Genomic DNA, 18,102 nt, shown 5'->3' with positions numbered 1-18,102 from the left:
GATCTGGGTTTAATCCATCACCGTTCCTAAGCCCACTCTGCCACCCCAGTTCAGACATGGCTATATGCAAATCAGTCTGACCCTGTGCCTCATGGGAACAGTCCAGCCCGAACTGCCAAGCCATGCCTTCCCTGGACCGGAAACAAGCTTCCGAGGACCGGTTTCTGGCATTGCAGCCTTCTTCAGCCCGGCTTGCTTGAATCCAGTGGCAAAGTGAGCAAGGGACTCACGTCTGGGCATACCCTGCCACACTTATGGCGGCCAAAGCGGTACAAAAGGGGGAAAATAGCAGGCAGGGTAATTTTAAACAAGCTTGAGATATGGGCTGAGGCGACTGGAGTGCTATCAATGTTTCAATATGGATTTTGAGCAGGCGTAGGCACCATTGAACAGGGACTAAAATTGTCTCTGATCATTGATAAATACACCGAAGCTAAGAAGGGCAAACTTTTTCTTACTTTTGTAGATTTAAGTTCCGCTTTTGATTGTGTAAAACACTCCATGCTGTGGGATACTCTTAAAAATTTAGATCTGGATCCATCCCTGATAATGTTGATAAAGGAATTATACGGGGGGGCAGGAGCAAGAGTACGGTATGGGAAACAGGGAGAATGCTCAGACAGATTTCCCATTAAAAGAGGGGTGAGGCAGGGGTGCATTCTTGCCCCCCTATTTTTCTCTCCCTATATCAACAGCCTAGGACAGTTTTTGGCTGAGAAACAGCATGATTATCCAATGATTAGGGATTCCCCGGTCCTGATTTTATTGTACGCAGACGATGCGGTTATAATGTCGCGGACTCAGCTGGGTCTGCAAAGGTCTGTGGCAAACTTTGATGCTTACATGTCAGAGCGGGGCTGAAAGGTGAACATCACTAAGACTTTTACTATGAGCTGTGGTTTAAAAGCTAGATATACTTGTGGCATTTTTATTGAAAATAAGAATGTTGCTAGCACTGACAAATTTTCCTACCTAGGGATAACCTTTGATAGGAAGGGATCGTGAAAAGCGGCCTTGAATAGCAGAAGCCTGATCTTCTCGAGAGCTAGAGGTGCTGTAATTTTCTCAAAAAAATTAGGCGGGAGACCTGTTCCGGAGTTAATGGCAATTTATAAGGCAAAATGTATTTCCACAGGGACATATGGGGCAGGCATTTGGGGCATAGAACCCACGGACCAAATTCAACGTCATGAAAATAGCTTTTTGCGCTACCTTCTGGCAGTCCCCTGTTCGACTTCAACTTACTGTTGCCATAGGGAACTTGGTATAGCTTACATTTCTGACATTATAAAGACCACTCCCTTGCTTTTGTGGCATATGATATGGGTGTCATTAGAGACAGGATTTAACAGGGACGTAATTAAGAATTGCCTTAAACTAGATGGGGTGTCCAACCTGCCTTGGATTAACTATATAAAAAATCTGTCAAGAGAGATCGGTCACCCAGAATACTTTTATCATCCTATTAGCCTGGAAAGTGTCCCTAGAAAATCCTTTAAGACACCTTGTATGAATTACTTGGAAAACAAGCGGTGGCTCACCGAGAAAGAGAAAAATCGGTTATGGCAACTGAGTTGATGTCCACTTGCCCAGGTTTACAACCCTATTTAATATGTGTAGAGAGTGGCTTTACACTCATGCTTTTGTCTCGTTTTTGCTATGGCTCTATTTACAGGATGATTACATTTCCTGACATTAATGATTGGTCGATACTCCATCCAATATGTCCATGCGATAAAACTTCTAGATTAACCACGATGCACTGCACTTTATTTTGTAAATATTATGTCATTCCCAGGAAAAAGTTTTTGCTGCCGACACACTAAAAAGCTGGAAATTAAAGCAATGTAAAATAGGCTTTTTAAAACTGCAAATGCTGGAAAATGAACATACAATCCTGATTGTGTCTTCTTTTTTAAAGCTCGTTATAAGGTTCCGTAACACCATGGGGTCGATTCCGATTCGGGAAACAAATCCGTACGACGATTCAAATTCGTAGCCGTTTCCGTACGAATCGTACAAATCCTTCCGAATCGCGTAGTACGATCCGTAGTAAAAAAATACGTCTGAATCGTTGCGAACCGTACGAAAAGCAAGGGAAAATCCATACGATACAGACCCTGAACGTGAATCATACGAATCGTAAACATGTCATACGACCTGACAAGTACCATCCGGACCGGGGAATGAGTACCCGATTCGTACAGTAAATGTTGCGTATGAGCAATTCCTACGGAGAGCCACACAATCACATAGAGTACGGTTCGTACACCCCATGATCGTAGGGGTACGGTTTGTACACCCCATGATCGTAGGGGTATGTTTCGTACACCCCATGATCGTAGGGGTACGGTTCGTACACCCCATGATCGTAGGGGTACGGTTCATACACCTACGATCGTGGGGTGTATGAACCGTACCCCATGATCGTAGGTGTACGAACCGTACCCCTACGATCCTGAGGTACGGTTCATACACCCCATGATCGTAGGGGTACGGTTAGTACACCTACGATCATGGGAAGCAGGAAGCAGCTCAAGACCTGGCTGTTCGAGCAGTAGCGGACCCCCTCCCCCCAGCGCCTTGAGACCCTCCGGGTGAGTAGTGCGCAATACAAATGCTCTGATTGATTGATTGATTGATTGATGGGGTGTACAAACCGTACCCCATGATCATAGGTGTACAAACCGTACCCCTACGATCATGGGGTGTACGAACCGACCGGGGTCCGTTTTGTATGCATTTAGAGTTGAATTCTGCTTTTCCGGACGTTTTGAGCTCTCGTAAAAAAAGAGTCGTACGGAGTGTTGACTGGACGAATCGTACTTGCTGGGTCGGAAAATGATGCTTCGATCCGTACGGACATCGCGTACTGTGCGTTCCAAATGCAATTCGTACGGATTATTGAGTCGTACAGGCTTTGGTACCATTCAGACAGAGAACTGCTTTGGGTACACATCGTACTACATCGTACATATGGGGACGTTCGAGGATACGATTCGTATGGGAAAAATGCTCCGTATGGTTATTTGTACGGGATTTTACCGAATCGGAATCGGCCCCCATGTGATAATATTATAAAGACTTGGTGTTTGTGTATTTTTATCAACGTATAATCTTTTAAAATAATGTATTACTGCCTGTATACATGAATTGCTTCTCCTGTACTTTACACTATCTCTGGAGCTGGAAAAATTAATTATTTTTAAATTGTTTTTTATCATTGTGCTTGTATGATTTTATGACTCAAAATCGAATAAAGCTGATTTGATTTGATTTGAACCCTTACGCTATCCAACACTTTTCCTACTGTTGCACTCACTGGAGTGGGTATAGTAATTTTTACCCCTACGCTATCCAACACTTTCACTACTGTTGAACTCCCTGGAGTGGGATTAGTAATTTTTACCCCTACGCTATCCAACACTTTCCCTACTTTTGCACTGCCTGGAGTGGGAATAGTAATTTTAACCCCTACGCTATCCAACACTTTCTCTACTGTTGCACTCACTGATGTGGGAATAGTAATTTTTACCCACATGCTATCCAACACGTTCCCTACTGTTGCACTCATTGGAGTGGGAATAGTAAGTTTAACCTCTACCCTTTTCAAACATGTTTTCTACTGTTACACTCATTGGAAAGGAATAGTATTTTTTTACCCCTACGCTATCCAACACTTTCCCTACTATTGCACTTACTGGAGTGAAAATAGTAATTTTTACCCCTACTCTATCCAACACTTTCCTCTACTGTTGCACTCACTGGAGTGGGAATAGTAATTTTTACCCCTACGCTATCCAACACTTTCCCTACTGTTGCACTCCCTGGAGTGGGAATAGTAATTTTAACCCCTACGCTATCCAACACTTTCTCTACTGTTGCACTCAATGGAGTGGGAATAGTACTTTTTACCCCTACGCTATCCAACACTTTCTCTACTGTTGCACTCCCTGTAGTGGGAATGGTAATTTTAACCCCTATGCTATCCAACTTTTTGCACTGTTTGGAGTTGGAATAGTAATATTATTCTCTCCTCTGTCTAATATTGTTTTTATATTATTTTAGCTATTGTAGTATATAATTCATTTTAAAAAGATTAAAAATATTTTTACTTTTTTGAATTTGTTATATATATTTATTTAATTTGTATTTATAATATTGTTTTATGTGTATTGATGTATTTAAAATGTATAAGATTTTTTAAACAATTTATAAATTATTAAAATAATGATTAAAACATTAATAAGAAAGTATATATATTATATATTATCTCGTGCTTTCCTCAATTCACTCCCCGCTGGAAAAATTAAGAGGCAGCACACCAGGAAACTGCACAACCGATTTATTGTGCACCAAAACTGTCAAGGACGACGCGTTTCGGCGTTTGTCTTTGACAAGTCACTACCTGTGCTTCCACCACCCTCAGAAATAGACCCTATGGTTCATGGACATAAATAAAATCTTCAAAGTACCATCGGCATAGATCACTAGACATTTCAAAATTTCATCCATGTATGTCTACATTAAACAATTTATGCAATATTGAATTCATTTATGAAATTATTCCTAATGTCGACAATTGAATGATTAAAACTAAAGAGTTTAACACTGGTAATGTCCGTTGTGATCAGCCCAATCTTTTATGGCCATGGAAGACTTACTGCATATAGCTACTGTGTTAGCTTTGTTACCCCTGGATTTTTTGCAATTCAATTTTCTGATGCTTTATCAGTGCCATTGTTTCACAAACCCCTACATTTTGTAAGCATCCGGTTGTCTTTATTTCAAATAAAATGGCACTCAGAGTACCGTTGTTATTTCACGACGCACACACCCAGATGTTATTTCAGTATGGTTATCGAGGTGTTTTAAGGAAACTTTCAATCACAGTATGCCAAAACCTACCATACTTTATACGGTGCTGAGGGGGTCCTAATGTAGCTATCAAGCTATTTCCCTTCTAAATAGTCAGGTATGTACCTTCTCTAGTACAGAGGGCGGAAGTGCGAAATAAAGGTGCATGATGTGCTGTATGTGAGATGGGACTAATTAAAAAAGAGCATACGTGCATATTAAGACATCCAAGTGTTTCTGTTAAGTAGGAAAGAATGGGTATGTAACCTTTCTGCAATACGACCCAACTGAGTAGTAGAGTGCGGCTCCACAATTGTGGTTAACGCCAACTCTAGACTCCAAAATTGGAATCTAATTGCTTGGTACTGTTCTTTACCCTTCAACTTCCCTATTAAAATTAGTGATCACCATGATTATTTGTCTAACCCTTATACCAACTATATTAAAATCTAGAATAAACTAATTGCGAGGATCAGCATATATCCGCATATATCAAAGCCTATTACTGGCCAATGTGTGTGGCTAACTCTTCCCCCTCGTTCAAGCCTTTAGGGAATTTGGAGTCCAACGCGATTATGTACCTGGACTCAAGAATTCTCAGGGGTTTTTTCTGATCGCCTCCACGTAGTATATGTTTCGGGATTTTATTGATTCCAAAAAATCTTATGCTGCTGTTGTTGCTTTTATGTTGTTCCGCATAGTGACGAGCCACAGGATAATTATAATCCTTGTTATTAATGGCCCGTAAATGCTGCAAAATTCTCAATTTTAGGGAAAGCTTGGTGCTGCCTATGTAGGCACACAATGGTTGAGAGCACCCAATGGGTTTACCACATGTGGAACATGTAAGATTGTCGTACTGCAAAAATTGCAAAGAATATGTGGTAGGCACCAGTGAAGTTAAAACCAACAAGCAAACTATTAACTGTAACAGCGAGTTCGTTGTCTACGTATTGGAGTGCCCATGTGGCCACCGCTACGTAGGCAGCATGAAGCTTGCCCTAAAATTGAGAATTTTGCAGCATTTACGGGCCATTAATAACAAGGATTATAATTATCCTGTGGCTCGTCACTATGCGGAACATCACAAAAGTAACAACAGAAGCTTAAGATTTTTTGGAATCAATAAAATCCTGAAACATATACGCAGAGGTGATCGGGAAAACACCTGAGAATTCTTGAGTCCAGGTACATCATTGAGTTGGACTCCAAATTCCCCAAAGGCTCGAACGGGGGGGAAGAGTTAGCCACACACATAGGCCAGTAATATGCTTTGATATATGCTGATTCTCACAATTAGTCTATTCTAGATTTTAATATAGTTGTTATAAGGGTTAGACAAATAATCATGGTGATCACTAATTTTAATAGGGAAGTTGAAGAGTAAAGAACCGTACCAAGCGATTAGATTCCAATTTTGTCTAGAGTTGGCATTAACCACAATTGTGGAGCCACACTCTACTACTCAGTTGAGTCGTATTGCAGCAAGGTTACGTACCCATTCTTTCCCACTTAACACAAACACTTGGATGTCTCAATATGCACTTATGCACTTGGTAATTAGTCCCAGCTCACATACAGCACATCATGCACCAATATCCCGCACTTCGGCCCTCCGTACTAGAGAAGGTACATACCTGACTATTGAGAAGAGAAATAGCTTGATAGCTACATTAGGACCCCCTCAGCACCGTATAAAGTATGTTAGGCTTTGGCATACTGTGATTGAAAGTTTGCTTAAAACACCTCGATGACCATACTGAAATAACATCTGGGTGCATGAAATTTTGAAATGTCTAGTGATCTATGCTGATGGTACTTTGAAGATTTCTTTATGTCCATGAACCATAGGGTCTATTTCTGAGGGTGGTGGAAGTACGGGAAGTGACTTGACAAAGGCAAACGCCAGCACGCGTTGTCCTTGAAAGTTTTGGTGCACAATAAATCGGTTGTGCAGTTTCCTGGGGGAGTGAATTGAGGAAAACACGAGATACAAAGTGGCTGCTGCTGCCATTGGCTGGCACCAACGTCGATTGGATAAGAGAACCGCCTCAGCAGTGATTCGGAGAGGATATTATATATGTATATGTTTAATGTATTTTTAAATTATATATATATTACTTACAATTGTTAAACATATTTTAATATTTTTAACTATGTTTATTTTAATTCTATGTAATACGTGCTTTATTTTACATTTTACATTTTACAATTTTTAAATAAAAAAAACTATATTTACAACGATATTTTTGACATCGATATTTTTTCCCCCGATATTTTTGTACTTACCATAATGTAGATAGGATGTAGATATTCTTGCTGCAATATTTCTGTAGGTCAAAATTCTGACCTTCTATATTTTGTCAGTGATTCAACTGACCCATGTCCTCAGCACATTTTCAAACTAGGCATAGCCAGAATCAGCCACGTAGTCACCACCTTGTTCAAACCCTCGATTGCCAGGGTCACCTTCCCCGTGGAATGGAAACATTCAGAAGTCAGCACTCTACTACAGAAACCATTGGCCGACCTAGGCAAACTCAACAGCTACCAACTGATCTCCTTGCTCCTTGCCAAAGTATTAGATAAACCATCAACCAACAACTCTTTGCACATCGGGAACCTCCTACCTACTCTTCCCATCAGAATTCTGCAGCAACAACAGCACCAAGACAGCCCTCATCATGGCTACCGGTGACTTCGGAGCCCTACTCTCCCGTGGAGAGACTGTAGCTCTGATCCTCCTTGACCTCTCTGCAGCTTTCAATATGGTCTCCAGCCACACACTCATTACAAGACTGCACAACATAGGCTTCTAAAAGAGCTGCTCTCAGGTGGATTGCATCTTTTCTCCCCAGGAACACACAAAAAAGTCTGCCTTCACCTCAGAACCTAAGGAAATTATCTGTGGAGTACCCCAAGGATAATTGCTCAGTCTCCCCCTCTTCAACACTCATATGACACCTCTGGTCAGAATCACCAAAACCCAGATACTCACCATCACATCCTATGCCAACAACTCACGGATCCTCCTCTCTCACTCTGAAGACACCACCAATACCAATTTTCACAACTGCATTACAGATGTTACCAACTGAATGAAGGACAACTGCCTGAAGCTCAACTCGGACAAGACAGAGGTACCGATTTTCAGAAACAAAAGCTCCCCATGGTTATACATTCTGGTGGCCCTCAGAACACGGACCCACTCGTACCCCACTGACCATGCAAGGAACCTAGGCCTCATTCTCGCCAACAAACTAAACATGATGACTCAGGTCAACTAAGTCTTCTCCTCCTGCTTCTTCATCCCCTGTATGCTTCACAATATATTCAAATTGCTACCCCAAAGCACAAGATGCACCAACATCCAGACCCTCACCTCCAGTTGACTTGACTGCTGCAACACTCTATATGCAGGGATCACAGCTCACCTCTTCCGACAACTACAGACCATACAGATGGCTGCATCTAGACTCGTTCTCGACCTTCCTAGATGAACTTGCATCACCCCCTACCTCGGGAAACTCCACTGGCGCCCTGTTCAGAAAAGATGCAAGTTCACGTTCCTGACAAATGCATACAAGAACCTATGCAAATGTGGACCAGCCTACTTGAACCACTGCTGGAACTTCCATCAATCCACCAGACACCTCTGCTCCACATCCCTTTCTCTAACCCTCACCACCTGCATCAAACATAGCAGATGCAGAGGTCACTCCTTCTCCTTCCTAGCAGCAAAGACATGGAATAAGCTACTGTCTCATCTATGAACCTTCCCATCTCTTTCAGAGTTCTGTAAGTCCCTGAAGACCTGGCTATTCGAATAATCGACTGGATCTTGCCGTTGATTGTTTGATTAATTGATTGATTGATTGATTGATTGAAGGTGAAGAAGACTTATGTTTGATTGGAATTCTCTGCAGGCTCATCCCGGAAATAACTTGCCTTCACCTCTCTTGTTGTCTGAATTAATTTTGTTGACTTTAGTACTCTGTGAACTTTACTGCTAACCAGTGATAAAGGGATTGTGCTCACCCCCCTTGAACATGGTAAAACTGGCTTACACTTAAGTGCCACATTTATTTACTTGTAAGTCCTTAGTAAAGTGCTGCTACATATACCTAGGGCCTGTAAATTAAATGACACTAGTGGGCCTGTACCACTTGTTGTGCCATGCACTAAAGTAGCACTTTATTTTGTCTCAGGCCTGGCATTACAGCCTGTAGTGCAGCTCTAAAATGGGAGTTCAACATAGCAAAAAAAAAACTTTTGCCAGACCGAAATCTTCCTTTTTAATGCATATAAGCCACCCCTCCGGTAATCTCTAAAGCCCCAGATGGCAGGGTGTATTGTGTTTAGAAGGTTGGACATCTGTTTTTACGTTTTACATGGCCTGGTAATGAAAACTCCCAAAGTTGTTTTTCATTACTGTAAGGCCTAGCTTTACCATAGGATAACATAAGGCCTAGCTTTTCCATAGGGTAATATTGGGTTACCTTATTACATTTAATAATGGCTAACCTGTGATTGGGAACAGGAAGAATGTCATGTTTGAACTGAAAAAAAGTTTAATTTAAAATCCTCCGTAATGTAAAATCTTCTTAAATGGCTAGGTCAAATTTTAAGCCACAATTCTGAAAATACCACTTTAGAAAGCTAGCATTTTTTACCTTCCCTAATCATTTGGTGCCTATTGACAGTGGCCTTGGTCACATCACTGTGATTGGCGTATCTATTGAAGTTTGTGTGTTCCTTCCAGACAGTGTGACAATTAGGGTTAGATGTTGGCAGGATGGGCCATACTGCCAGGATGGCTGAAGGTGGGACTCTACCCTTCCATACTTACACATCAAAGGGCTGCCTCTGGCACACACACACAAAGGAACCTCTCACTAGCCTTTTGTCACCCTGACTTCCTGGAGCCTTAGCAGGAAAATAAGGAACCTTCTTGACACAGAGGTGGAGATAGCCTAGAAGATTCCCCATTTCAAAGGCTGGGAACAGATATAACTATTGGACCCTCAGAGCAACTCTCCAGTACTCTCTTGAACCTGTGGAAGCCTTCATAAGAACTGCCTGGACTCCCAGAGGATTGCCTGGCTGTTTGAGGCCTAGCTTACTGTGTGATCCCAGGACTACCAGAGTGACTCCAAGGGCTAGTGTTCTGGCCTCCTGTGTGAGCTAAAGAGATATACCAAGCTCCACAGACCTTGAACACTGCACCTGGTCTCTGTTGTAGTGAGTCCAGACGCCCCAAATGGTTCTTACCAAGTCCTGGACCCTTGGAAGTGGTGTTGAAGGTGCTTCTCCTGCCTAACCCTAAAATTCGTAACTTAGAAAATTTTTCTCAAAAATAGGCCTGAGAATCTACAGAGGATTAGGACCTACCTGCCTTCTGATCCACCCAAGGTGCATCGCCGGTTCACCTGACTCCAAGGTAGCTCCCCCTACATTCTCCTCCACAGCTGCAAATCCTGTTCAGCTGGACCTTTCAGCAGAGGTATCCAGCCTCTTGAATCCCTCATCAGCTCCAGCATGCTGCTTTGTCCCACTGAAGATTTCAATTTTCAATAAATTGACAAGGTCCAACAGTAGAAATCTTCACCTGACTCCTTTGAGGTGACTCTGTAACAACGACACGCCTTCTCGGACACCACTGGCTGTCTTGCCCCACTGAGCTTTACCTTCTCTGAACTTTTTTTCTGAATTTCTTACAAGTCTGAAGGTAAGCCACGACCAGATCCAATCCACCTTGTGCATCTGACCTATACCCTATTGTGTTCAGCCTTATGTTTTGACTTAGCCCCAGTCTCTTGAAACCAGATACCCACTGTTAGAGCTTTGATCTTTTGGGTGCTACATTCCAATAAAACACATTAGGATTCCTAACTTTGTTTCTACTAATTGGATGTAATTTGTTTTGGTGTAATTTTATTTATGCCATATGGTGGATCGTGTGAACCTAGCCACAGGAAAAATAATTAATTAGGTCAACCAAAATTTGGTTGCCTCCTTGGAAAAGACAATTCTTTTCTTGAGTCCCCTCACTCACCTAAGGTTGCCTTTAAGTGACATGCTTCATCATTGGGGCCACGATCCACCATATGGATTGTAGTGCTATACTTTATAGTTCAGGAGGCCGAACCTAGCTGTAGCCTCCTCCTCCCTACTTTTCGATAACTAATTTTATTTATGAACATTTATCCAATGTTTCTAAATTGGTTGGAGATGTTTCTTTTGTTCGGCTTTCACTTTATTACTGTTTATGTGCTTGCATAGGTATTTTACAACATGCCTATAAGTTAAGCCTGACTGCTTTTGTGCCGAACTACCATAGGGTTAAGCACAGGTTAATATAGCAACTTTTGTAGTTCACCCTGACAAGGATTGTGGTTGTTGATTGAGAAGTGTTTCACTCCACTCAAACAAATCTTACAATCTCCAATTAAGAAATGTAAATCACTTGCTAATGGCATTTACTACAGCAAGGGCCAGATGTATGAAAATACCATTTTGCGATTTCCGAATTGTGAATCACAAGGATTCACAATAGGAAATCGCAATTTGAAATGTATAAACGTGTGTTGAACACTTTCTGAGATTTCTAGGGGGTCGCAAGTGACCTGACTCCTGAACAAAAATGAGGTAGGTCGCAATTTGAGACCCCCTAGAAAGAGCTAGAATTACGGGGATGGTGGCCTGCTGGAGTCAGCAGACCACCATGTCTGAGATTGCCTTTAAATAAAGCAATATATATTTTTTAAATGCAGCCCATTTTCCTTAAAGGAAAATGAGTTGCATTTAAAAAAGAAAAAGTAAAAGTTTTCTTTTCATTTTTATAGTGCGCCTGATCTTGCAAAATGATTTTACAAACATTCACAAAGGGTAAGGGGTTTCTTAGGGACCCCTTCTGATTTGCGATTTGGTTACCACCTACTTGAATTAGGTTGTAAAATGGAATGTTTTGCAACCGCATTCACGGTCACAAAGCATTCATACATACCAATTTGATTCAGTATTAAGAAGGGATGCCTTAAAAATGCCCCTTCCTACTACCGAATTGCAAACCCAAATTGCGATTCGGTAAGAGGTTACTGAATCACAATTTGGCTTTGATTCATTTGAAAAGCCTTTTTTCAGGTTGCAAATGGGCAGATTCATTTGCAAGCTAAAAGGTACATACATCTGGCCCCAAATTATTTATCTCATGTTTGTATTAAATTCTGTTTTGTTAGTAGAGACATATTTATATGTTGTGTCATTTTTGGAATCATGCCAACTGTAGCTACATTTCATATTGTTTGCATATATCCACAAAATAGGACAGGCAGTTAGACAATCTATTATTGCATGTATGTTTCTATTGGCACGTAAATAAAGACACCACCGCTCCAGATCATCAAAGCACTATATAAGCCATTAAGGTGAAAATAAGATTAGAACTAGGAATCAGTTCTCTTCACTTCCTGTAATCAGGTATATTCCAAGCAATTCTTCTAGCAAACTAGAATTACCATCAATTGCAAAAATCTTGGGACTCATTTATGGCATTTTGGTGTAGGGCAGCACAGCTAGACACCTTGCTGTGCTGCCCTATGCCAAATTGAAAGGGCAGGAATACACTGTATTTAAGCAATTGCAAAAACCTACTTTTTTAGAATTACCTTTGCGAAGGAAATTAATTTTTTTAGGCGGTTTTGTAGCGTGCGGACCAACATTCTCATAATTTGCCAGTGGATCATTTTTCATGTTCTTAAAAGTTGCTCGTTCCACAATGGCATCCACTGTTTGGTCATCCAGGTCCTTTCCAACGAATCTGCATATCTTCAGTATGGCCCCTCTCAGATCCTAAAATTAACACAATCTCATTAGTGTGTCTTGAGGTGTTTAATCCTGTGAAAGAGAATCAACTTTACTTATAGAGTATTGCCCACCAGAAGCCCTCAAAGATTAAATACTGCTTAAGTTGATGCCAGGTTATCTGACATTAAGCTATTTCAAAAAAACAGAGAGAAGAAATTGCATTAATTTGACAGATCTTTGACTTATATGACAAGCAGGGAAACTGAAACCAGTCATTTGCAGTAACTTAACAATACTTTTAAATCACGGTGCATGTGTCTATTTGGCCAAACCACGCGCTTTGACAGAGTAGGTGAACAAAATGGCAGCATTGGCTCCACAGGTCTAGTCACAGGACATCACTGGCTGATGAATTATTTTTATTAGTTCTGAAATGGAAGTATTTGGGTGGCCGTTAGGATGTAGAGTGGATTGGCACTGCCTGCATAGCGGTGGCGATCCGCCCTACATCCGGCCCAGCCCGCCACCCATTTACCCCCACCACATTAGTATGGTGGCGACCGGGCGGAAAAGGGTTCAATATGGTGGTGGTGTCTGCTAGACACCGCCAGTCATTTTGGAATGGGGGTGGAAACATGCCGTTCCGTGGTGACATTGCCGCCACGGAAAGGCATACAGAGTTTCCTTACGGGGGCCCGCTGTGGGCCCCCAGGGACTCAGGGGGGTGCACATGGAGGTACCTATGGTACCACCCTACATTGTCATTGACATGGTGATAGGCACCTCGCGGTGCCTGTCACCTTGTGCATGACAATGCACGCAGTGCATTCCCAGCATTTTGGCAGGCAGTGCTGTGAGCACCGCCCGCCACAATGCTGGGAATCATCGGGGCAGGGCCGCCGCACCACAGGCGGTCGGTCCCAGCTCCACTAGGGTGGTGGGCGAACGGAAGTCCCCCCGCCCTTCTAATGGCCCCCTTGGTGTTTGTATATCTTCTGCGGCTGCAACTTTGAATTAAGTGCCCGCCCACGTTCTTTTTATCAGCAGGACAAGTTCCTCAGAATTTTTTGACTTACTTAAAAAATTGTTTAAGTGCATTGGAATGGTCTGACCCTGGCTGTTGGAGTGTTTTTTTTCGTCTACAGCACCAAGATACCTCTCCAGACAAACGTTGTGCATCAGACAGCTTCACCAAAAATCTTTTGAGGGTTTAAGTCTATACTTTCCTACTAAGGTTCACATAGATTTCTCACTCGTAAACATCCCATGGAAATAAAATGTATGAGACTTACCTAGCTTTTGACCATCATGAATAGCCTGACCAAAAGAGAGACAACACACAAATCTGAACTTCCTTGATTAAACAATATATTTGCAGTTCTAGAACCACGTTTTACCTCGGGACCACTTTGAACAAGAATGGCTTTGCCAGAAACCTGGCTCTGTCTGCTGTATTTGACGCAGCCCACCAAGACTCTTTTCAAGTGAGGTTACAGCAACTTGGAATCAATGGAAGAATGTTTGTCTAAATCAGATCCAACCTCACAAACAGATCCAACATCATAATGCAACCCTGTTCACATCACCTCCTTTCAGAATAAATCTAGGCAAAGCTAAAAGCTCAGATATTGCTAAATTCCTCCTACATCAGGCCACCACTGGATATTTAATGACACCCTGTGGTGCCAAAAATACACCATCTACACTCAGAGCATTTTAAAAGAGAAAATGCAAAATACCTTGACAGGTCAGGACTAGACCACTGCCTCCGAGTGGTAAACCAATGAATGCTTAGTAAATGCCTTAAGCTTAAAGCATCCTATACTGAAAACCTGACATGGAGAGACTGTAAAAACTGCCAGTTCATAAGAATCTGTGCCCAGGAACTAGTTGCACTGCCAAGAACATTGACAGAGGTGAGAAACAGGTAGTGATTTGAAACTCACTCTTATTCTTTGTTTCCTGATTCAGTAAAAAAAAAGCATCTTCTACACACAATGTATACTTTAGGGTGATTTTTTTCAAACCACAATTCCTGAAGAAATTGCAGGCTACGATTTTCCTTGGCTTGGCATACTTTTCACTATGTACACACACATTTTATGCCAAGGTACTACTCTTTCCACTTCTACAACATAGAATTCAAAACACTGCGGCAAAATCATGTATCCACCCACATCTTATCAGCCCTCAAAGCCCATTACTGTCTACTCATTGCCAGATGTTCAACATCCAAATGACCATCCAAAATAAAGGTCTAGTCGTCATTCAAGTGTTGCAGAAGCTAGCGCTGGCTGAACCTGACTCACCATCCCTCTTTTTATAAACAACATGCACCATTAGAACTCCTTCTTCAAACAAACAGAAAGACTCTAAGAATCACTTCCTTCCAGAAAAGAGTAGAAACATAGAAGACCATTTGGAATTCAATAAAGACTTTGTTCTCTCACAGATGATGCTTTAGCGACTACAATAGATCACTTGCAATGGCTAGACAACATGGACAATACAGTTCTCAGGAAGATATCAGGCCTAAACTGTAATCAGTCAATGGTGTGAGGCACAACAGGCATAACCATTTTACTTTCTCTTTTTCCCCCTCCACAGCAGGTCACTGTAACAGAAAATGATATTAGCATATCTCGCGCCCTCACAACATGAAAATATTACTGAGAGTGGCAGTTGCATACATTTCTTCCACCGAAAAATTCTCCTCAGCAATTAAATATAATTCTGATAACATTGAAAGTGTGCAATGTTTCACCTGAACTCAGTTTGACTAGTTGCTTTCCTATTAGCTATTTCCAGAGAATAAACTAAAGAACATATACTAACCATAGTGTGAATTTCTCCTGGGCTCCATACCTAAGAGCTCAGAGAGCTCATATACAGGCACGTACCTCCCTAAATCTGCACCCTAAATCATGGCAAACAGCCTCACTAAAGTTTTTTTTAAACTAATCAGTGCTCCACAACCTAATCAAGTATGAAGGTAGCTTTAGCTTCAGGGGGGCAGTGATGGCCTTGCAGATTTGATGAAGTGGATTTGGGCCTACTTGATGGTAGGCCCTTGTTGTAAAGCCCCAACCTACATATCACTAATGTAAGTAACACCACTTACCTGCACATCATAGTAACAAGTGGCTCCTGGTGGTAATGTTTTTTCTTATGTGCAAGTTTGGGTAACAACTTATTTGTAAGGACTGGTGATTTACATGATGAATTTGTCCTTAGTATTTATGAAGTTAATGAGAAAAATATTGATTCTCCATTTTGTGTCATCACCATTATTGGGACCATGTCAAGGTCATGGCTAACTCTGGTGTTTGTCCCTCTTTAATAGGTGATCAATGGTTAAAGAAGTTTCCTAAAGTTTAATTGATACCATCAGACATAAAACGTGTGGGCAATGGGAATAAACCCATTGAAGTTTAAGTTTATTTTAGAAGGATCCTGCTTGTTAAGATGGGTGCAACAAAGGACGTGCTCATTACGCTAGATCAAAATCACCCTGAACAAGTCTTTTGTTACACTGACTTCATTTCTCAAGTTATTGAAGACAAATCTGTTGAATGGGAAAATGTATTTCCTACGGTATTCTCATCTAGTCTGGGATTATTGAAAGACTTTGTACATAAAATCATATTGAAACATCTAACTGTACCTAAGGTACACAAGGTTAGAAACATTCCCGTGAGGCAAGCATTAAGGGAAGAACTGGATAGGCTATCCAGTCAAGACAATATTGATGAGATTGAGTCATCTGAATAGTTGTCACCCGTTGTCGTAGTTCATAAACCAAATGGGAAAATGTGACTTTGTGTTGATTTGAGAGAATTAAATGAGTGTGTGTGGGTGGATCGACATTCGTTGCCAAATATTGGGGAAATGTTTTCCGCAATGGAGGGTGTCACTGTATTTTCAAGGCTAGATCTATCCAATGCCTATCCTCAGATTGCTTTACACAAGGATAGCAAACACGTCACTTCATTTAAAATGCATGAAGGAGCATTTAGATACAAAAGAATGCTTTTGGTCTAATTTCTGCTTCAGATATATCCCAAAGATTCATGCATAAATTGTTCAAGGAAATAAAAAATGCTTTGTATTTCCAAGATGACATACTTGCTTTTAGGAACATCAATCAAGATTGTGCAGAGACTTTGTTTAAGATTTTGAGTATTTTACAGTACCATGGTATGACTTTAACCAAAGAAAATTACAAATTTGAAGTGGAATCCATGGACTTTTTGGGGCATACCATCAGCAAAAATGTTGTTTCACCGAAGCAAAATTTGGTAAAGGCTATAATGGAAGCTCTAGATCCCCAGAATTAAGATCTGTTTAGACCATTTCTTGGCCTAGCTGAATATTATGCTTTCCACTGTTTGCTGACAAGACAAACCACATGAGAAATTTCAATCAACAATTTACTTGGAATGAAAACTGTGATACTGAATTTGTCAATCTGAAAAAAGAGATTTCCTCTCCTCCCCTGTTGGCAACTTTTGACATCTTAGATAATTTGATCATTGTTACGGATGCAAGTAATTTGGCCATTGGTGCAGTCTTGATGCAGGACCATGAAGGCAAATTAGTCACCATTGCATTTGCATCAAGACCATTAAGAGATGCAGAATTCGAGTATTCTATTCTGGAAAAGGAAACGCTAGCTTGTTGGTTAGGAAATGAGTATTTTCATTCAATAATGATGAGGAAATTCAGGAAGTCATTTAATATAATAGGTCACAATGACCAGAGAAGAAGTTATTGAATAAAGAATTGTTACCATACTTCAACATTGCAAATTAACTTTCTGTGATAGATGATGTTTTGTTTTGAGGGGAGCAACTGGTGGTACCCCAGGATTTAGGACAGCTTGTGTTGGATATGTCCCATGAAGGTCCGCCCGGCATGTGTAGCATAAAAAGAAGAATTCAGTGTGAATTTTGGTGGCCAGCCATTGATAGATGTATTGAGGCAACAGTTAGATCATGTATTGAGTGTGCCGTCAGTGATATATCTCAGAAGTGAGTTCATTATGAAAAAGCTCCCATTACTAGACCTGGAAGGGTATGAGAGAGGATGTCTCTTGACATTGCTGGTCCCATGTATTTGTCTAACAGCCCAATGTATGCCATTGTCCTCATTGATCAACTATCACAATGGCCTGAGGTTAAATTGGTACATCAAGTGGATTCCGATACAGTAACACAGTTTTTGAAAAAGATCTTTGAAAAAGAAGGATCTCCGAAATGCTTAGTCATAGAAAACAGAGTGCAGTTAAGATCCTCAGTAATGAGAGATTATGTGGACCAGCATGGGATTCATCATTTATGAACTTCCTTATATTACCCGCAAAGTAAAGGTGTAGTGGAATGGTAGAGAGGAGTTTCGAAGGAAGGACTACACTTGGCATTGGTCAACTGGAAAGTTGTT

At 41.1% G+C, this 18,102-nt stretch overlaps 1 protein-coding gene across 1 annotated transcript in view; it reads right to left on the bottom strand.

Moving 5' to 3' along the window:
* LOC144763178 (amine sulfotransferase-like) overlaps positions 1 to 18,102 on the bottom strand; it is a 314,863-nt gene that overhangs the window by 9,605 nt on the left and 287,156 nt on the right. The window contains exon 6 of the mRNA XM_078648524.1: positions 12,525 to 12,708. Within this exon, the coding sequence (XP_078504650.1) occupies positions 12,525 to 12,708 (184 nt within the window). The remainder of the gene's footprint in view (positions 1 to 12,524; positions 12,709 to 18,102) is intronic.

This window comes from Lissotriton helveticus, chromosome 6 (assembly GCF_964261635.1).
Source record: "Lissotriton helveticus chromosome 6, aLisHel1.1, whole genome shotgun sequence".
Classification (NCBI taxonomy): Eukaryota; Metazoa; Chordata; class Amphibia; order Caudata; family Salamandridae; genus Lissotriton; species Lissotriton helveticus.
Note: the sequence above shows the minus strand (reverse complement) of the source record. Positions and strands in the feature narration are given on the sequence as shown.